This window comes from Marmota marmota, unplaced genomic scaffold, assembly GCF_001458135.2.
Source record: "Marmota marmota marmota unplaced genomic scaffold, marMar, whole genome shotgun sequence".
Classification (NCBI taxonomy): Eukaryota; Metazoa; Chordata; class Mammalia; order Rodentia; family Sciuridae; genus Marmota; species Marmota marmota.
In genome coordinates this window covers 7,301,318-7,324,430 of record NW_025999990.1, presented here as the reverse complement: position 1 = coordinate 7,324,430, position 23,113 = coordinate 7,301,318, and the positions used below count along the sequence as shown (strand labels likewise).

General features: G+C 36.7%; 1 protein-coding gene across 1 annotated transcript in view; it reads left to right on the top strand.

The window, feature by feature from the left end:
- Positions 1 to 23,113, top strand: part of Phlpp1 (PH domain and leucine rich repeat protein phosphatase 1) — a gene marked incomplete at its 5' end in the record, with an annotated part of 222,766 nt that overhangs the window by 131,399 nt on the left and 68,254 nt on the right. Inside the window, one exon of the mRNA XM_015482324.2 lies at positions 5,610 to 5,776. Within this exon, the coding sequence (XP_015337810.2) occupies positions 5,610 to 5,776 (167 nt within the window). The remainder of the gene's footprint in view (positions 1 to 5,609; positions 5,777 to 23,113) is intronic.

Sequence of the window (23,113 nt, the reverse complement as noted above, 5' to 3'; positions counted from 1 at the left end):
GGGCAGGGTCCAAGAAGCAGCCTCCGCAGGCTCCGCAGCCCTGGGCCAGGGTGGTTCTGGGACGGTTCCGGGAGCCGGAACTCGGCCACCCCGCGCTCGGTGTTCGCTCCGATAAGATCAGGTTCTAAGAAGCACCCAGGCGCTGAACCCTAGCAATCTGTCTGCAAGCCGCAGGCGAATTGCAGCCTGAAATTACCTGATCTATGGCTGAATGAGCTGCGGTCAGTCGAAAACAGGGAAGGTGACGTCAGTTTACCAACATGGTGGCTGCTGGCCTCCTCTGTGCTCTGACCGGTGTGGAGAACCGAGATGGACTGCTTCCTTCCCCCGTCTCGAACCCAGAATTCAGCCCTGAGTACGGTGCTTGCGCGGCTGGCAGAAACTGCAGCGCTGTAACCCTGCGTCTCTATCCCAGCGCGCGCTGCAGACTCTAGCCGCGGGGCGGTTTGCTGAATAAGCCGTGTTACCCTCCATGCGACAAACCTCTCGCGTCTGAGTCCCCGTAGCCGATCCTCGTGCGATGGAAATCCTTCCTCCAGGTTCCGGAGCACCCCACTATTGCTGGAAATTCCTAACAAGATATCCTTTAGCCGTCCTGACTTGTCATACTCCCACACAGTGAAGCAGCACACGGGGGCAATGCACTCCCCTCGCCGCCATCTTCCTTCTCCTCAGAGGATCCCTCTTTCTGGTGAGATCTGAGTTGCATTCTAGACCCTGACCTGATGGTGTGGAGTTGACAGTTCAAGCTCTTGTTCACACTCTAGTTCTGCTGCCACTTTAGCCACATGGCCTTAGGCTCACTCACTCTGACTCAGTTTAACCTTCATCTCTGAGATAGGAAAAGTTCTCATTATGCTGAACAGTTATGAAAATTAAGTGAAATAGGTCTTTAGCTCTTGGAAGAAAGCCTGTCACCAGGGAAGCACTTTCTGAATGTTGAAATGTTACTGTTGTTACTACTACTTGGGGAAAAAAAAAAAAAAGCTAGGTTGATAAAGGCTGCTGGCTCTGTTGAGGTGTATCCAGGTGGCTTTCTTACTAATAGTTATTATTTATGTAAGTCTACCTTATTTTGAGAAGGATCTTAGTTTTAATAGCTGTGGTGTGGATAGCTGTGGTGTAGGAGGGCCACAGCTTCTTTGGCAAACCCAGCTGGTAGTTTTTTCATTTGGGAATGGAGCAAACCTTCCAGTAAGAGTGCTTTCCTTTCTTTATAGTAGAGACCTGATGTACCCAGGTTGGTCTAGGTAGAAGCATTTACATCTCCTGCCCTGGCTTTAGAGAATGGGGCTGGCAGAATCACAGCTTGTGGTAGCCTCCGTGGTCACCTTGGCAGCTCTGCCCCAGAACTATCATGATAAATTGAATTTATTTTATTATTTATGTTTTATGTTTTAGATTTTACTACTTCCTCTGTGGTTCCCACAAGATCACTCTAGGTGGTTGTAGCCTTTTTGTTGGAGCTTCCGCCCCCTGTTCCAGCAGAAACAGCTTACAGTATAGAATGAGGAAAGGAGCAAATACAACTTGACTTTTAATCATTTTCTCTTAGGTATCCAAAGGGCGTATTTAGGGATGCTTCAGCTGAAATAGAAGTTATCTTCAGAGTAGTCTCCTGGTGAAAGAGTGTTGTAGATAAGTCAGAGGAAAACTGGTAAGAAAGGAAGGAGTTGTTGTGAAGTAGTCCACTGGCCCTTTTTCCAGCATTGCATCCTGAGGGTCTCACCAAGGACTAAGCTTGGGCTTTTCTCAGTGAACAAAACAGAAAAATCCTTGCCCTTAGGGAGTGTGTGGTGTAGACACAGATGAAAAAATAAGGAAGTTGCATAGTACTTTGGTGATCATGTCACACTTTCGGAACCTTTCCCTGTTTCCTCTTTTGCTCGCATTATAAGAATCATAACAGTGGCCTAAAGGTCACCACGAGATTTGCTGTTGGCCTCTCCCCTTTACTTGTCGGACCTCATTGTCAGTCATTGCTCACATTCTTTGAATATGCGAGGCTCCTATTTTAAGACCCTTATTCTGGCTCCTTCCTCTTCCTGGAATATTATTCTAAATAAATTTTTCAACTACCTCCTCCTGTCTGAAAAGTGGCCCTTTCAGTAGGGATCACCCTGACCAGCCTATTTAAATGATAGTCTACCATTCTCCCAACAACCCTGATCTCCTTTTCTGTGCTATCACCCGCCTCCGACCCCCAGTACTTACCAGTTTTTAACATATTTGTTTGTGAAGTGAGTTTAATGGGGATAGGGACCTTCATTTTGTTTACTGAACTGTGTTAAGTGCCTACCTACAATGATAATTGGTACATGGTAGGTATTCAGTAAACATGAGTACATGGAAATGAAAATTGCCATGGAAAATTAAAGAAGGATTGTATTAGTTTCCTGTAACTGCTTAAACAAGTTAACAAAATCCTGCTGACATAAAAGAACGAAAATTTATTCTCTTATAGGTCTAGAGGCCAGAAGTTGAAAATCAAGATGTCTTAGGGCCTTGCTCCCTCTAAAAGCTCACAGGGAGTCTTTTTCCAGCTTCTAGTGGCTCCAAGTGTCCTGGTTTCTAGCCACATCATTCACATTTCTGCTTTTGTGGTCATGTCACCTTTTCCTCTTCTGTCTCAAACCCCTCTCCTATCTGGTATATGAGGACACATGGATTTGTATTTAGGGCTCACCTGGATAATCGGTTAATCACCCTCCTCTCAAGATCCTTCACTTAATCACATATTTTGGCATATGAGGTAAATTTACTATTTTGCATGTAAGATACTATTCAGATTCCAGGGATTAGAATGTGGATATATATTTTGGGGGCCATCATGTGCCTACTACAAAAGGCTAAGGGGTGCTTTGGTTATTAGAAGGAAGAAATTTCCAGGTGTACCACACAGTAGAAACTGAAACATAGAGGAAGGAAAGTCAGAAGACTGATCTCATCCCCTCACCCCACAATTAAATACTCATACAGAAGAGTACAAAAGATGATATTATAGTTTCCATGGGCTACCCTCCCAAGTTGTTAGTATCTCAGTGTAATTGCTTCGCATCGTCTTTTGCCCCTCTGATAAGGAAGTAAGCACTAGAGATAAACTTGAAATCTCCTGTTTTCCATTTTCCTCTACCTGTCTTCTTAGAAGCTGTCATTTATTTGGTATATGACCAATCTATGATTTCATAGCTTCGCTATTCTTGAATAATATATGGAGTTGTGTATTAAAATGTTTTCTTTATCTTTTTTCTTTTTTTTTGTATCCAGGGCCTTGTGCGTGCAAGGCAAGCACACTACCAACTGAGCTATATCCCTAGCCCCATGTATTAAAATGTTTTTCAGAAATGGTATTACAGTATATGTAGCATGTTGTAACTTTGTTCTTTTGTTAATTCATATCTTTTTAAAAATCAATTCAGAATAATACACACAGATCCAGTCCATTCATTCTACTGTGGCTCTATGTAGTAGATTTATATGTTCTGGCTTCAGAATATATAAATCCCAGCGAAGACCTCTGACTAGCCTGGCTTGAGTCCCTTGTCAACACCTATTTGATTAGTCAGTGGCTTCAGCAGATGGGGCAGTGGAGTTACTCAAACTCAGCACCTTCCCTATAACCAAAGGGTCAAAATACTTGCAGCTCCCCCCAGGATCTCATTTGTGTGCATCATTAGAGGAAAAAGCAGAGAAAGGATTTGGGGCATCCAAAAACTCAGTTTTGTACCTGAACTTCAAGGTAGGCTTGGACATGATATGCTCAGGGAAGCTACCTAGACTCTCAGATTATTCTGTGCTCCTGCAGTTTCTATTATTTTGAGAGTTACCATGTGATATCTTAATTGCCCTCTCTTCTTGATGTGTAATCGTTCAGGGTAGAGATTGTCTTGTTTTATTATGTACCTCAGGAAATACAAGAACTGGCACACCTTTAGATGCTCACCATGTATTTTTAACTGAATGACTCCACCGATTCGAACTTTCAGCCCCATTTCCTATTCACAGGTCCCTGTACATTTCTTGCTCAGGAATTCTCTCTGGCTCTGGTGCTTTTGTATCTGCCTTTTAGGTCCATTAAAATTCTGGTTCTTTTCACATCTTTTGGTTTATGTGAGTGATTTGATCTGTTTGGGATTTCTTATATAATGGTGAAAATTGAAGAAAAAAGGAAATAAATTGCTAAAATACAAATTCAGACCATCTTTCTAAAATAATTTGAGATGAGCCCTGCCCAGGCCTGTTCAGCATATCCTTTAACTTTCATGTGTTCACAATAATTTCTTTTTGGCCTCAAATCATCAGCAGAGTATATTTTATGTAAATTTACATCTGAAAGCATTTTTAGTAGCTGGAAAACCTAAATTCTAATGGATATAAAATGGGAATGATCCTATTTTTAATAGTAGTAGTAGTAATATATTGAATGCTTTTTCTGTGACAGGCAAGTAGAACTAGGAACCATCTTTATCCATGTTATACAGACAAGAAAACTGGAGTCCAGAGAGATCAGTGATCTGCTCACCTTAGCTCAGCTCACAGATGGTGCTGGGATGTGAATCCACACGCTCTAAGCCCAGAGCCACACACCTCAGGACTATGTTCTACTTCCTCTGTGATTAGGAAAAAGAAACCTAGAATTTGGTAACAGAAAAGGACACTGAGTTGATCACAGATAAGGAGTGAAATTTCTGAATTAAATTTTTGCCAGAGATAAAGAGGGACAGTCAAATAAAGGCTTAGAGCTATATGCTCATGGCTTGTGAAGAGAGAAAGGGCCATGATGTGTGGAAGTGGGTTGAAATAATGTGTTTTAATGAAACCTGGGATTGTATTGCTCAGAACATTTGAGAAAACATTTAAGAAATGTAGGTTACCCAGTGCGCTTTCTGTCTATAGCATGCAAGTTGGTCTTGGCATCCTGGCTGTGGTAGGAGTCATTAACTAGGAAGGTGTAAACATTTAGACATATAATAAGTTTTACATAAAATACCTACATAAAGCAAAGCACAATGAATTTATAAGCATCACACTGACTTTGTAGCACAAAAACCTGAGAATTTAGTAGCAGGTAGGTGATGGAATCTAATTATATGTGATACAATATATTATTATTAAGATGCATACAAAACTACTGATACTGCTTTTTTAAAAAAAAAATTGTACTGTTTTAAATCAGTGTATGTAAGGGCTTTCTAAAGTTCAGATTTATTAGTGTCTGTCACCCAACTCCATATTTATAAACTTTTGTATCTGTTTGCTCTGAATTATCTTTATTGTGGATATTTTCAGGAACAATATTCCTATTTTGGAGGAGATAATGAAATTACTAAGCCTAATAGGGTAATCTGTGTTCCTTGAAACCTGTGCCTATGCTAGCTATGCCTGTGCTAGGTTACTGTAAGCACCTTCCAGCAAATACACTGTTTTCTGCTTTTATAGAACTTGGTTCACTTCCATGCTAAATGAATACTATTGGTTTGGATTATTGAACTAATAGTGTTACTTGTGCAGTGGTTCTCTGCATGTAGGGTCATCTATTTATGTCCATAGAATTAGTCACAAGATAAATGGATAGTATTGATATTAAATTATATTTTATCTTCTTCTAGGTTGCATCCCAGCGCATCAGCTCAGTAGACCTCTCATGTTGTAGTCTGGAACATCTGCCTGCCAACCTCTTCTACAGCCAAGACCTCACTCATCTCAATTTAAAACAAAACTTCCTAAGGCAAAACCCCAGCCTCCCAGCTGCTAGGGGACTCAGTGAACTGCAAAGGTGAGTCTTCACAGATCTGGGTTAGGGAAGAGCTGCCGGTGGTTTTCTCTTGAATATTCTGACTAAAAATCTATAGTGCATAAACTTCCTCTTTTAGAGGACAAGGTAATGGACACTTTGACTACTGAGGACATTCTTTACTAATTCTCATTCTAAACATTTTCCCAAGGTTCCTCCCTTAGAATTAATGGGATAAATTTATATAAGAACAACTTTTTAAAAAAATCATCTTTATTCCTTAAACCAGTCAGTAGCCTTTAGTGTGTTTCTTCTAACTTCAGGAATTTGTTCAGCTTAAACTCTTTCAAAATTTATAGATGATTAGTTTTTTTTTTTTCCCCATGAAAAGACATTACCTTAGAAATTTAAGAACCATGTTTTAGGGTTGGGGATGTGGCTCAAGCGGTAGCGTGCTCGCCTGGCATGCCTGCGGCCCGGGTTCGATCCTCAGCACCACATACCAACAGAGATGTTGTGTCCGCCGAGAACTAAAAAATAAATATTAAAAACAAAAACAAACAAAAAAAAGAACCATGTTTTAAATTTATTAACACTATCTTCTAGGTATTAGTGTATAGATTTCAAGAGTCACACATGTTAAATAAATAGAATCTGCTCCTTTATAACTAGAGAGAAAGGACTTATTTGCACGACTCTAAAACAGATCTAAGAACTTAACATATTCATTTCCTTTTCTTTTTGGAGCAGTGGTCAATATTGATTCTATGGTAAATTAAACTCTAATACTTACATGTTTGTTGCAAATAGCTGAGACTATAGTTGCAAAAGAATACAAGTCTTTTAAATAAATAATGGATACTTCATTTGTTTTTAAGTGATACGATTAGAGATTAAACTATGGTAATTAACCATTGCAATGTGTCTATGGTTTCTAACATCCAGAAAAAGTGATCTAATAATTGTTTATTATAGAACTTTGTATAAATTTGGAAAATATAGTATTTTAATTATCTTTTCAGGTAATTGTATTCTTATTTGATTCTATACAAAAATTTGACAGGTGTTCATTTCTTAACTGTTAGGTCCAATATAGAATCTAAAATTCCATCAATTTTTTCAATTCTTCAAGATCCACTGGGGTGTCTTGCATTTTGATTGAATTTTTACTCATGCGTCATTTCCTTGCATTAAGTATTAGTCATTTGGAAAATACTGGTTCATTGTATAATACAAATGTTCCAAATGTTAACGCATTTAATTATGCAATTTCAAGAAGCCACTTTTTAAAAAAATATCATGACTGATCTAATCAGAAAAGTCTATATAAGTATTGGGAATTTGTCAAACTTCCTGCAAAAACATCTTTTCCAAAATTTTAAATTGAAGGCTTGAAGGCTATCATTGACAACCAACACTGTCGGTATTTTTTTTCTGAAGGAGTTGTCTCACTTTACTTTTGAGAAAATATCTGCCAAATATCCAAGTATAAATAATGATGGTTTGCCAGTTATTCTTTCAAGTAGAAACGGTATTCCATGAAGGTGGTTACTAGTTTGGCTCCCAACTTATCACATAGGTGTTTTCCTTGAGATAACTGTCATATTTTGGTATTTACCAGAAATGCTTTACAAATACTAATAATTTTATGACCCAGAAAATTAAAAAGATATACATGAAAATTAAGATGTGATAAAAATAACTTCCCTGCATTTTCAAGAACATTCTTAAGTAAAAGTGGCATTACAAAAATTTTAAAGGGATTTTTTACAGTGATTGTCATGTTGAATACACTGACACCTGGGGCAGTTTGTTACTGCAGTGAATTAATTACATAGGCAGTAAAGACTCCAGTAAGGATATTGTGCTCAAGCAATTCCTTATTGTTCCTGTAGCCGATGGGGACTATGAAATCAAACTGTAACAGAATTCTTTATCTTAGATTTTTGTATGTCTTATATATTGATATTAATATTGATACTGGCACTTCTACAATAAAATTAATAATTTTCTTGCTGAAGGGGGTGCATCATTAGTCAATTTTAAAGTTTAAAATTATTTTGAGGTAGTTTTGTATATTTCTCAGAAGTGTGGACTTTGCCACTTTCTATTACAGAACATTAGGAACTTTTCATCATACCACAGGGTCCTGTTGTTTTAAAGCAGAAAGGGGCATTAGAATTCATCCAAACTAATGAATGTTCCCTTTTCAGGGATGAGGCTTTATTAGGAAGGGATGTTAAATGGCAAATTCAGGTTAGTGGTTGTCTCTTGGAAAGGAGATAGAAAGCTGGGATTAGAGAATGATTTGAAGAGGTTTTAACTTTATGTGTGAGGAATATGGTGCCCTCAAAGAACAAGTATTATCTTTCCAGTGGAAAGATATTTTGGGTATTAACCTGGCTTCAGGAAGGTTCAAGTCCTGTTTTGCCTCTTAATTCTTTCAGTCACCTAATTGATTCCCTATATCTATAATCTTTTGATAAAAATAACTCTATAGGGGCTGGGATTGTAGCTCAGTGGTAGAGCGCGTGCCTAGCAGTGCGAGAGCTGGGTTCGATCTTCAGCACCACATAAAAATAAATAAAATAAAGGTATTGTGTCCGACTACAACTAAAAAAAAAAATTTAAAAAAAGTAACTCTATAACATTGAACCTATCCGCTTCATCTGTAATTCTGTGTCTGTATCTCTTAAACCTCTCATCGTTTCTTTTCCACTCCCTGTTCTCTGCCATACATACCTTTTCTCCCATTGCCATAATAACATTCCTTCCCAGCTGTCACCTGGACTCTGGCAGTTCTTTGAGAATAACTGTTTTACAGTTATTTCCCCACTGCAGTTCAGCCACTGTTTTTCTTGTCTACAATTTTGTTCATTTCTTGGTTTTATTCTGTATTTTGAGAAGTTTATGCTTTTTTTTCCCCATTGAAGTAATGTAACATAGATTTTTAAAAATCTTAATAAAACAACAAGGTTTTTATAATAAAAATAATTGTCCGAAGCTCCAGTGCATCCCTCCACTGAAGTCTTGCTTCCTAGGCAGCCACTTTTGAGTCATTTGGCTCTTTCCCTTAATTTTTCCAAATATTACATGTATGTTGCTATGTTTTGTTTTTAGTTGGACATTGTATGTTCACTTGTTACTAAGAAGATAAAGATTAGTTCTTTTACATTGTGTTATACCCTCTCTGTCCTATGCACAAACTTATACTTTCCTTATCCTCTCAATGTGCAGGTATTGATTTTTACTTTTTCTATTGTAAAGAACATGGATCAGTTATTCACAGCGAGGTCCTTACATGCAGTGATTACATTTCTTCTTGTGCTGGCTTCAGAGTAGTCTCTTTCACTTGCATACTTTCTCTCTAGTATTTATCCTTCTGATGGAGCTCTAGCATTCTTATCCATACCTTTTTTCTTGGAGACAGCATCTATTCTGGAGCCTATGTAGGAACTTGTTGTTTTTGCCTGCTACATAGCAAAGTCAATTTGTGAATCTTTTCTTTAGGGTGTGTCGGTTTTACTTGAGAGGAATCCTTTGGTCTTTGGCCTGGGCGATATTTAGCAAGATTCAGGGAACTGAGTGAGAAAGAGCTGGAATCTCAAGGTTTAGTGTGTGGATTTTTTAAAATCTTCCTGTTTCCAGAACACTCCTCCCGACTCTTTACTGTGCCTTGTGTCTCTGAACCAGTGACTTTTTTTTTCTCTCTGATTCATTTTATTTCATGGAATAAATCCTCCTGCTGGAACTGGGGAGAGAATCTGCAGTTTGTAAACTCCTTCTTATATAGCCTTTTGAAAATCTTTTTGTTGAAATATAACAAAACCAGAAAAGTCACTTAGAGGAGTATACAGCTTGGCAGATTTCTAACACATGCACACCTCCATGTGACCAGTCCACAACCAAAAGTATTACCAGCACCCCAGAAACCTTCCTTGTGCCTGTATCCCAAGGTGTTCACTCTTCCAGCTTCTGACTTGGTATAAATGGATCACACAATATGTGCTTGTGTATTTCATTGCTTTTTAAAAAGCAAACCATCATTGTAATCAATGTACTGTCTGCTTGTACTAGATAGTGTGTTATATAAAGCACGACTTTAATTTGTTAAAGGTAGAAAGGTTTTTAAGTGTTACACTGCAACAAGAGTGTCTTGTTTTGTCCTTTCTATTGTTTTAAGCAGAGGGAGGTTGGCTTAGAGGGCTTGGTATATAGGGTCTAAAGAACTGGTAAAGCTGCTATTGTGTAGCCTTTCAGAAAAAAAAAAAAAAACTAGGCTTTTAGATTAACTCCTTTTTCACCACATATTTCTGTAAGGTGCTTGTCTTTCATTCGCATTGTTTAAGAAAGATTTTATTGATAGTTTTGTTGATATTTTCAAAGTAGTAAGTATATGATACATACTACATACATGTACACACAATGCATATATTTAATGCTAGGAATTAAAATTACAATATATGTTTAACGAACTTATACTTGAAAAATCATTAACGTACCTTTTTTAATGTTCATACAGTTAGTGTAGTGATTTTGAGATATGCCATATGTTTAATTGCTTATTTATATATACATGAGTAGGGAACTTAGGCTAATAAATCCCTAGTGTGTGTTTCAGCTACCAAAGTGTAATTTAATTTTATGTTTTCACCTAAGTCTCAAGGAATGAATTTTTAAATTAGTATCAGAGAGAAGAATTAGTATCAAAGAGTAGATTTCCAGAGAGAAATGCTAAGTACAATGCAGTTATGAAAGAGGAGTTCTGAAACTTTTTATCTTAAGCACATAGTCCCTTAATTTTTCTTCTTACTGCAAATTTTCACCTTAAACAAGTGATCTATTTTGACAGAACTTTCAACTCAGTATTTGCACGAGCATTCTAAATCTGGAAAGATGGCATGCTGATGGACACACACGGGTCAGCAGTTTTAGAGGGAAAACGTTGTTCTTGGAACTACCACTATTTGTTTTTCCTTTAATGGCATTGGAACTCTTCAAGTCAGTGTTCAAAATATAGAGCGAAGCAAGCATCAGAGTAATTTTTGGTGGTTTTAATGGCTTTTTTCCTGATTATATATATCACTAATAATTGTAATGTATTATTTACATCTGTTTTATTAGTAAATAGTACTTCACTTATATGGCAACTATATCTCCATTTAGATGATCCAGATGGTCTTAATACAAGATTGTTTTTAAGTTTAATGACATATGTTTGGATAGAGTCAATCAAGTGGACAATTTTTTTTGCTGGTTTGAATTTAAGGACTTCAACTTATTTGTGCTGCATTTTATATTGATGCTTAAACATTTTACTGTATTGAAAAGTTTTAGCTTTTTTTGGCAAGGTGGATACTGGGGATAAAACCTAAGGCTTTGGGCATCCTAGACAAGCAATCTACCACTGAGCTATATCCCAAACCTTTTTTAAAATTTTGAGACCTGTCTTTAGCTCTTTTACATTTATTGCTTTTGATCATCTATTTATTTACTTGTACTAAATTTTACTAGTGTTAAAACTTTTTATCACACTATAAATTTTACTTTTAAGTTTTCAGTTTCTAAATAATTTATTAATGTTTTATAGGTAGGATCATTTGTAGGAGCTAGCATTTGTGAATGCTGGGGAAGGAAAACTTTACCTGTATCCTATAAGTATCTCTATCTGGGCCTGAGAATTAAATAAATAAAGCCAATAAACATAAAGCCAATAAACAGGAGAAAAACCATCCATACTTTTACATCTATGGGAGCCCCCATAGGGAAATGATACCTAAAGAAATGGCAAGACCTAAGTGCATATACACTGGATTGAACAAAGAGAGGCAATTATGAAAAAGTAACTAAAATATATGGGGAGGCCAAAGGGAGGTAGCAGTTCTTTTTACAAGGTGTGTTTGTATAGAATTCTCAGGCTTGATTCCCTGTCTCTGGTGATGTTTCTTTTCTCCTGGTAGAGGGAGGATATCTTTCTCGTGGGAGTTTTCTTTCTTTCAGAAAGGAAAGGGGAAGTCAAAGCACTCTTCTTACATCTGCTGTTTTCCTTTAGCTCAGAATAATTCTTATGCCAAAGAGGCACGTTTTGGGGATGATAGGTCAGGGGGATCTTTGGTCATGATGTCCTGCAAAATTTAGAAAGAGCAGTACAAAAGATAAACACAAAATCATTTATTTTAAGTCGGATACTCATTTGGTTGTACCTGTTTTTGGTAGCTTAATCCATAGTACTTGGAAAATTTATCACTTAAGTTGAAGTTAAATGTCTTTATCTCAGAGTATTTTAACCTACTAGTCACTTCTACCTACCACTTTTAGAGAGAAGCACATGCTTTAGTAAACACTTAAAACAAATTGGTGATCATTGAAATACACTTAAATTGCTTAATTTTGTATGTGGGAAATAAGAACAAATTATAAAATAACTACTTCATAAATAGAAATTATTACAATATTTACTTGGTTTTAATGGGTGCTAGTTGTCTCTTCCACCCATTAATTAGGGAAGTGAATCTGCTTTTCCATTCTTGGGATTTATAGGTAAATTGGTACAAAGTGGTACATCTAGAGTGGAATTATTTTTACAGAGAGAATACTAACTTTAATTTCAGTAGAAATTGGTATTTTTATTTTATATTTATTTTTTAGTTGTAGTTGGACACAATACCTTTATGTGTTTATTTTTATGTGGTGCTGAGGATGGAACCCAGAACCTTGCATGTGCTAGGCAAGTGCTCTACTGCTGAGCCGAAACCCCAGCCCAGAAGTTGGTATTTTGAATGGCTTAGAAAATTGTGTTTGAATTATTAATGTGATTGTTTACCATAAATGATACTGAACCCCCTCCCCCGCCAAAGCGACAGAGGTATCATCAGCATTTTAAAACTTTCTCCTTTGAATACTGAATTTGTTATTGTTTATTAGTAATGTCCTGTAACAGTTTTACAGAATTCTATGCAATAATTTAAAAAGAGCCCTTTGTTGTACAGAGGTTAGAATGCACAGGAATAGCAATATTGCTTTAACTTTTAATCATTTGATGTTACATTTGATTTTTGCCTTAGTGACTTTCAGTTTAGACAACATAAGAGTTGACTCTATTGCCTTTCTTAGTTAGCTGTTTTATCTGTTTATCCTGTTTTCTTTGGTTTGAACTCCATGAGGGTAGGAATCTGGTTTCCTTTGGAAGTCAATACTATTGCTAGGTAGACCATTAATTGTATATGCCATGTATGAATGAACAGATGAGTGAATGGTGGTGGGGACTGTCATTAATTATTCATTCAATTATGTGTTAAGTATAATCCCCTTCTTTGCAAGAGGTATTTGTACCAACTTGTAGGAAGAAGTGAGACTGACCACTTATCATTATTTTTCTCTTTGGTTGAAGTTATAGTGAGAAGACAATGTGCATAATAAGACGATTGAGAAAATATTACATGGAAAAGATTTGTGACAAAGGATGACAAGTTAGAAAAGGAGATATTAGGTTTTAAATGGACAGCATGATATTGGACTTTCTCAAGAAAAAAATCTTTGGGTCTGCTCACCATTCTCTAGAAACACCACACATTCTCTTGCCACTCCTCTTACAAGAATGTGCCATTGCATACTCCTAACCGCTTGCCAAACACAGGCCCAACCCACTGAGTCCTACCTGCCCTTCAAAGCATATTGGCAAGAAACATCTTGAAACTTTGGTTGTCTCCCTATTCCTTGTGACCTTTCCTCTTCTGGACTGTCAGCTTTCTTTTTTTAGTTATAGTTGAGCGCAATACCCTTATTTAATTTGTTTATTTTTATGTGGTGCTGAGGATCAAACCCAGCACCTTGCACATGCTAGGTGAACCTCTGAGCCACAACCCCAGCCCTAGCATTTTTTATACTTAATCACTTTTTGGTTTTGTCTTTTATGATAAATATCTGAAAATTTCTAAAATTGCTGTTTATTGATACATTTATTGAGAGTAGGATGAAATTTCTTATGCTTGTTTTCCCTCTTCCCACTCCACAATTAGCCCAGGGATGGAGGGGTGTGTGTGTGTGTGTGTGTGTGTGTGTGTGTTTAATTGGGTTGATTTTCCCATCATCAAGGATAATTGAAGGAATGTGTTCACAAAACTATCAAAGAAAATTTCCAAAATGCCTTGAGCAATGGAAGGTATATGAAGTATTCCAGTGACTATTTTAAGGGGACAGTGGTCATTTAGGATGATTGTTGATCAATCACATAACAATATCTGGCATTTAGAGTTCAATTTCAATGAAGTTAGGAGTGTGTAAATTGTGTCTTAGAGTCTGCAGTATAAATGAATACGATGTCACTTTTAAAATAAGAGATTACCTTAGGTCAAGGAGGATGTGAATTAAAGATTTGAAGGAAAGAAGTGCTTTCAGCTCTGACTAGATGTCAAATTGGTTTTAGCTGAAAAGAGTAGGAGAGATGGAAAGGTGAACTTTTTCAAACTGGAGAACAGTGGAGAGATGGAATGAAATTGAGTTTGGGTGTGCAAGAATGTGGGTGTAATAGAATGAAAGTTATGGAGAAATGAGCAATGAGAAACTCATAATTATGCCTGGCATTTATCAAGTTACCTTTCTTCTTAGAAAGCTCAAATCCCTACATTTTAGTCCCTGTAGAGCGGAAAAACAAATGACCTATTTCCTATTCTGTTCTTTTGGGGATCTTGGCATTCCAGAGATAGAAAGTTATTAATATTAATTATATATCCTTACCAAAAGTTCACACTTTCAGATTTATGTGGAAAGAGAGATTTTAGTTGTTGTTTTTATCAGTAGTTTCTGAGAACTATTTACTGGAAATAGTAAAAATTCAGTAGCATAGTGGAGTGAGGAGAGGCATACTAAAATATCTTTCAGGTTATTTGCCAGATATAGACTATAGTACTTAGAATAATTTCAGCTTCTTTTAAAATACTTTCAAACAAATAAACCAACAAAAATTTTCTTTTAAAAATTAAAAGTGTATGAGATGCTCACTGCTGAAATAAAAAGCTAAATAGTTCATGTAAAAGAAACAAAAAATACTTAGCACAAGTGCTGCTCAGAAAGAACCTGGAGAAGGAATTTATACTATTGGGCTTTGGTGAGACTTGCCAAATGTTTAAAGAATTTCATAGAATGTATGGAATTTTCTTTTTTCAGTTAACTATTCCTATTACTGCAAGTCCTATTACTGCTTTTCAGATGGAATTTTGATCCTCTTGGGAAGCTTTCCATTTCACAGGATTCCCACTTTCCTTCCCTGAGCATTTGATCAAAGGAAAGCCTTCACATGGTTCTGGGGCTCTGAGATCATGTAGCCTTTGGTCTTCTCCTCAGCTAATGCTGCCGACCTCATTTTTGGCAATAATGACCTATTTTCTTCTTCCCTCGTACAGCACATTTTGAAGAGGAGCTCAAGGGGAAATAAAAGATGTATCTATCAGCCAAGCTGAATTAAATTACACTTTGCCCTGTTGACTTCTTGAAATCATTTAAGATGATCCTTTTTTCCCACTAAAAAAAATAAGAGGGGAAGATGGTGTCTTTTTTAAAAGCCTTGGCTTGATTCTACTTTGGTTATTGTGTTGCCCTAGTTCCATTCATTTTTGGATTTAGTTGAGCTCTTTGCCATGGTCTCTAGCTTTAGCCTAACTCTTTAAGAGTGTAAAGCTAAGCACAGCATTTGTAGATATTTGCTCTTCTGAGTGGTAATCATCTTTTCACTCTGCATAGCTCCTAAGGACAGTGATGAGCATGATGTAAGAGGCCTACAGATGCTTATTTTGTGGTTGTCAGTGTTACGGTATCATCATAACTTGGGACTCCAAGCATGATTAACATCATTACTGATGGCTTCTGAAATAATTTTTTGGTAACCACTGTGAGAACACTGCTGGACCAGTAACATTCTTCTTTGCTTTGTCTCACTCTCTTCTGCCTTGTGTCAAACTTGAGCTCATTCGGATAACACACACAATGTAATTTGTGTAAACTAAAGACCCATGAAAGTTTCTATTTTTCCCTCAGTAAATATAATTTTGAAGTCACTCACCAAGTTCCAAGTAATGGAGCTTTGAATGGGAGGAGACACATGCCTGGTGTTATTTCCTATGGGTGGGTTTAGGATGATGACACTAGAGCTGGCAAGATATTGAAAGTGGCCTCTGAAAGCAGGGCACACCCAACTCTCCCTTTCTGGTGTTTTCTGGATTTAATAATTAAGAAGAAGTCTTTAGGGAAAGTCTAACTTTACAAATAATAAAATTTCCCCCCAATTTTAAACTTTCTATCAGAATGCATACTTTCAACATACTATATGGATATGTTACAACAGAGGAGGGGAGGTGTTATTTACATGATATACAAACTGTGTGTGCTGGGATGGATCATTCCACTTAGTTCAGAATTTTTTTTCAGGTTAATACCAGTGTTTCATTTTGAGGTGCTCTGTGATTGGGCTTTAAGGACAGTCAAAACACACTATTCTCTTTAAAATGTTCCTTCTTTGAGTTGCCTGTTGAATTCTTCTTGTCCTTGTCTCTTCCACTAAAAATGAGTTTTCTATCCTGTAAACAGAGATATTCTTTTCTCACACTAAGTTTTTATCTTCTGCGTTTTTCTCAGTAGTTCACTTTGGTACACTTCAGACTCCTTTGTAAGAACTCAGTAAATGTTCAGTGAATGAATGGTTCGATCCCAGCACCAGGATTTCATTATACCGAGTAAACTTGTGGATGTTGGATTTTTTTTGTTTCACTGTGAGATATGCCTGGCTCTGTTGTGATGGGGAGCTTAACTACTCATGTCTAAGCATGCTTTCATGACATCGTTTTTCTCTCTGGCTTTTGCTTGTGCTCACTTTCTCATTTCTTTGTTAATGTGATAGCCTTGATATAGAAGCTCTCTGCTGGTTTTCATTTTTATATATCCTCAAATGACTTGACTGGGATTTTATCCAAGTATACTGTGTGTGGATCTTTGCTTCTTTGCTTTGAGAAGTAGAAATAGCGATCCATTTTCTGCCTTTTACAGAAATCTTTTTTTATGTTATTTTTCCTACTAGGTAGTGGTTAATAATTAAACATCTCTTGAATAGTATTGGCAATTAAATTGTATTGTCAATTAAATCTAATGATGGGCAGATCTGTTAATGAGAAAATGAAAAAAATGTAGTCATGGATAAATAAGCAATCGTCTCATAAGAGGGATGTTTAAGTGTAACACGTTAGCATATTTCTTGTCTTTTGATTCCCATGTTGCCAGTTCATAAAAAAATCAGAAAATGTCAAATTTGTGCTGCATGAGACCTTCTGTTTTCAGGAATTAAGTTAGTGCAGGGTTACCATAGATGTAGTAAATGCTGTTTCCACATACTGTCTGTCTACGATTTGGAGTGGTTTTCTGTATACTTACTATATACTTACTGGGTTCCTGGGAACCTGCCTTTGTACACCTGCTTCCCCTGTCTTTTGGGAAGTAGCTCTGTCGTGTTCATCATTGTATCCATAGGGCTTACCTAGTCTATTTTCTCACATATAGAAAGTAACCAGAAAGTGCCTCTGAGTATTTTAAAAGATTAATTAAAATCTAAATTTCTGTCTTTAGGGAATGCTTTAATTTGCCATTACATCAATATGTTCATTGTCATTATTGCCAACACTGAATGTTTTTTGTTTCTTTAGATGTTACTTTGGAAAAATCATATTTGTGAAATTTTTGGTGCTGGGAATAGAATGCAAGATCCAGAACTTGCAAATCATTCACTTTGCTACCACTTGCCTATTCTCCCGACACTTGGAAATTTTAGCTTTGGTATTGGCATACATCTGCAGTGATTCTTTTGTTCAAATTTTGATTGAATCCTTTTGTCGCTATAAATTTTAACTTTTATCCAAGGAAATTATGTATGCACTTATTTTTGTTTTCTAGTCATATGGGAAGGTTTCATGCTTATTTCCCTTCCAACAGTCATTCATGTTGATGAGGATTCAGATCGGGTGGTTTCTGTTTGTTTTGGCTCCAGTATTGAGAAGCTGGTCTCATACATTTGTTTACTGCTGAGCCTCCCAGAAGATGATGGCAGGTACCCCCTGGGAGTGAGGCTGGCAAATTGCTCAGCCCTTGGAACAGAAGGGCATACATAAATTCATGTGGATTCATTTCAGAAGTCTTAAGGAAATGGCAGGAAAAGCACTGCACCAAGAAACTGAGAAGAGATGAGATTTCATTTATGGGGCAATAGAGTTTGGGGGTGTGGAGAATAGCACAGGAGCTAAGAGGAGTTGAGTCATGCCTTCTGAAGGTTAAGTGTTCCTAGGAGTGCTGAGGCAGGTCCAGGCAAGTGTTTCTCGTGCCAGTGCCACACAGCCAAAGGTATTTTTTCTTTCTTTCTGCATCCTTCCTTATGAAACTATTATAACATGTGCAAATTGCTCTTTGTCATAACCGAAAGGGGACAAAAATATTAAAACATTGCTGTAGACCTTAAGTTCACAAACCAATAAAGCATCACTCTAAGGGAGTCATAGTTGAAGAATACATGGAAGAAAAGGAAGTTGATGATTCATGGTCTTTCATTCACTCAACCATTGTTTCTTAAAAGCAAGTGTATTTAATGTATGTTATAAAAATTCCTTTAATACTCTTCCCAAGATTGGTCCTTCTAACAGTAAAAGAAATACATTCCTTTATGAAACTGATGGCCCATTGAAGCACTTTTCCAGCTTAAAACCTCAAGGGGTGGGCTCTTAGGAGGAATTGCATGCACTTAGTTTTATAAATTCTGTTGAAGAAAAGAGAAACAATGTAAATACAATTTTTAAAAATTAAACCTTTAATTAATTTATTTATTATGTGGTGCTGAGGATTGAACCCAGTGGTTCATACATGCTAGGCAAGTGCTCTCTAGGTTGTCACTGAGTGACAACCCAGCCCTATAATTTGTCTTTATTCAGGTTTTTCTGTTTGTCCTTTTATTTGAACAATACTAAAATTTTGCTGTTCTCCATTCCCCTGGTATATGAATTTTAAAAATTTGAATGGGTATAAAAAATAATGATCTATTAAGTTAGTAAAAGTTGCTAATAACATAATTATCTACCAGAAGTTGGACCTAACATCATATGAAAAAAAAAAATTCAGATGGAATTAAAATCAAGACATAAATTACTAAAAATATAAGTATTAGAAGGAAATACAAAAGAGTATGTGGTTTTACCACTTTGGAGTAAGAGAACCTTTTTTAGGCAAGGTAAGAAATGGACTCCATAAAGAAAAAGATTGCTAAATTTGAGCAAATAAACTTAAAAATGAATGTATTGCAAAAGTTAGCCACTACCAAAGCAGAGAAACCTAAGCATTGGGCTAGGAGGGAATATTTGCAACATGTAACAATATATGGCAGTTATTATTCAGGGAGAACCTACAAACTGATAAGTGGAAGATGAACAGCCCAGTAGAAAATAGGCAAAGGATATGAATTTGTATTTCAAAGAAGATTTGCAAATTCCACCCCCACACACATGCAAGAAGAAGCTCATTTTCACTGAAAAATATAACTTGAAGTGACTTGATACCATATTTTTTGCCTATCAGATTAGCAACAATTGAAAGGATGCTAACACTAAATTCTAGTGAAAGTAGTCTGGGGAACAGGGCCCTCTCCACATGGCTGATTGAGAATATTAATTTATATAACTTTTTTTAAAAAAAATTTTGAAGTTCATATTAAAATTTAAATTACATATACTCTTAAATTCATCAATTTTACTTTTAGAAATACAAGTTTACAATCCATTATCCAGAACTCTGTGTTTCAGACTTCAAAGATTTTTAAGTTATATAAAATTAATATAGTGTATGTGCTGTATATTATAGAACACTTCCAGTAGGGTTTGTGACAGTACCTCATTGGCAAGTGCATTCATATCTCTGGAGGTGACAACTGAACATGCACATCAGTTCAGATCAGCTCTTGCACCACATGAGTCAAAGCAAAATCTTTCAGTTTTCAGGAAATTTTCAATTTCAGAATTATAGATGAAGCATCAGATACTCAGGTGCTTGCAAAATGAAAAATCAACGTAAAAGTGAATACATGACTGGGATGTTGCTTGAAGAATTATAACAGCAACAAACAAAAAACTGGGAACACTATTGTCAGTCAATAGAAGAATGTAATAAATTATGGTATATTTGTATTCTGTGTGTTCTGCAGCTGTCAAAAAGATTGAATTAGATTTTTATGTACTGATAGATTATTTGTTTGCATTGGATGAGAAAATAAGTGGAAGAAAAGTATGTGTGGTATGATCCCATTCAGAAAAATAGGAAGCAGAAAGAGGCATTGTCTCTTGTTTATATGGGTGTGTATTTTATAAGAAGGGAAAGTTTTGGAAGGATGTCTACCAAGTTATTGACAATAGTTATGCCAGGAGGATATAGAAGGAAGTAAGAGAGACTGTTAACTTTATATGCTTCTATACTTTGACCTATTAAAATAAGCATGTATTGTTTGGTTATCAAATAAAAATAAATATTATTAATTTAAAGCAAATATACTAAGTGTTATTAAGCAGTCTGGAAACTCTCCACTAAGGTAGAGCTACTCTAAGCCATTAAGGATGCTGCTTTTCATAATTATTGCAAAGCTGGGGACTAAGCCCAGAGCTAGACTTAATCCCAGCATTCAAGCAGCTCCTTCATTACTTAATACTGTAGCCCAATAATTTCCAAAAGTGTATTAGCATGTTCTCCCACAGGGAAAGCACAAGTTAAACAGGGGCTATTAATATGAAATGAAAGTCCTTTCACCTAGGGAAAATTTTTTTAATTGACCAATGTGTGGTGAATAATAATTCAAGAAAATAATATTGATTTTTCTTCGTTGAACTCATTGAATAAAACAAGTATGATTTCTTCTTTGGTATCGTTTGTGACCCTCATTTTGAGCACATTTGGAATATGTTTAAAAATTGAACTACTAGAAGGTTTTCAAGATGGCAGAATAGAGGAGGTTGCTTTCCTAGCTGCTCTGTGGAGTGAAACCAAGAAAGAAGACAGGCAACTTCTTAGCAAGGTAGGTGAGGGGGTGGGGGGAGCAGGAGGACTTTACTGGAATTTAAAACTGGACATTCAAAGCAGATCAGGGATTCCAGAGGTTGGATATAATAAAACAAGGAAGAAATTCCCAGTGGCACAGCCACTGCTGCAGCCAGGCCAGAAGCACCAGCCAGAGTGGCCCCTCTGTGAACCTAGTGGAGAAATAAGGAAATTAAATGAACCTTCATTTTTGGAAGGACTGAGGTGTGTTTGGATACAGAGCAATTAGAGACCAAGGACATTGTCCTGCAAACCTGAAAGACGTGCTGCACAATATCTGTGTGCAGGGGAAAAAAGCCATCATCTCTCCAGGCAGTGTGCAGAGGACAAAGGAAGGAACCATCCTGGAGCTGTTGCCCGGGACCAACAATTGAGGGGGCTGATTCCCAGCAAACCCAACTTTGGCCTGAAATACAGGCCCAGTAAATACACACTGCATGACATAGAGTGTGCTTAAGGGACCAGGAGAAAATCAAATGTGGAGAGAGGTTACACATGTGGACAAGCGGTCGTGGAAACCCACCTGGCTCTACCTCACTCCCTCCAATCCAACTGCTTGCAGGACTGGCTGGGAGAGATGCATCTGGACAGGACCTTGGAAGGGCAGGGACGGGAGACATTGTTTGGAGACTGAACCCAAGACTAGAAAATGCGGGGTCTGAAGGTGACATAGAGGACTAAGAATTGGGTTCCCCACCATACGAGTGGAACCCAGGGGAGATCCCTGGGGTACAGTCTTCCAGTGTAGACCAGTAAGTACTGGAAGTGGGCTGATTTAAAATCTCCATTAGCATTCAGCTAAGAGCCTGGAGCCCATCTAAGCCTAAATCCTGCCTCCAGGAATTCCACCTATAGGATTACTTTTCTCACTCCAGCAATTCAGAGGGTAGAGCATCATGCTCCAGAAGACCCTACCTAAAACTGCAGAGAAGAGAAACTGAGAATCTTTTGAACTCCAATGGAAAGAATTCTGTAACTTTTCATCAAGATTTTTTTTAAATTCTTTTTCTCTGTTTAATTGTGACCTTAACAGTACACAGACATTTGTTTATACATATTGATATTTGTTTTTTCTCACTCCTAGCAATTTTGAAGCCCGTTATTTTTCATGAATTAGTTTTTGTGTGAACTAGGATGTTTGATTAGTATATTTTAGTTTTGTATTCTTTTATTTTCATCTTTAATTTTGTAAGAATTTTTACTTCATATGTATTTTTTTTCTCTTACCTGTTTCCCTTGATTCTCTTTTTTTCTGCTAACAGCCAATCTCTATTGTTCTCTCTTTCACTCTTCCTTTTTTTACTTCTAATCTCCTCTTCCCTCATAATCATTACATCTTATATCACTTCTGTTCTCTCCCTGTCCACCATTTGAAAATGTAAACCCTTTTACAAACTTGTTGTTTTTATTGTAGGCAATAACTAATCATATCATTTCTGTTTATTGTGTTAATTAACATTATATTTTTGTAAATCAATTTGTAAATTTGCAAATTTACAATAGTCAATCAATTTGCAATTTGTAAATCAATGGATGTGTAACTGATGTGATTCTGCAATCTGTGTATGGGGTGAAGGTGGGAGTTCATAACCCACTTGAATCAAAGTGTCAAATATGATATGCCAAGAAATTTGTAACGTTTTGAACAACCCACAATAAAAAATTTAAAAAAAAAAAAAAACATTATAGACATCATAGTAGGAACTATTTGGTTTAATGCTGTATGTGTTGTTTGCATTGGTTGTTGTTGTTATTTGTCTCCCCAGAATAGTGAGGTACTGGCAACCTTTAGGGGACACTATATGTCCACAGGGTAGAAATTCTCCTGCCTCAGAGCCATACTGTTAGATTAGTAGACACACAAACAACATGAAAATACAGGGAACAAAGTGCCCCCCGAAAGCCAAGATATTCCAATAACAGAATACATTGATTTCAAAATACACATCGTTAAACTGATCTGCGAAGTAAAGGACAATGTCAGGAGTGAAACCAGAGAGGAAATACAGGAAGTGAGGGATCCACTCAATAAAGAGGCAGAGATTTGGTGTGGTGGTGGTGGGGGGACACAAGAAGGAATCCATGAAATGAGGGGAACAGTAAATCAAATTAAAAATTCAATAGAAAGCATCGCTGATAGACTAGACAGCTTGGAAGACAGAACCTCAGGCAATGAAGAAAAAGTATATAATCTCGAAAACAGAGTTGACCATGGAGAAAAGATGTTAAGAAACCATGAACAGAACTTCCAAGAAATATGGGATAACATGAAAA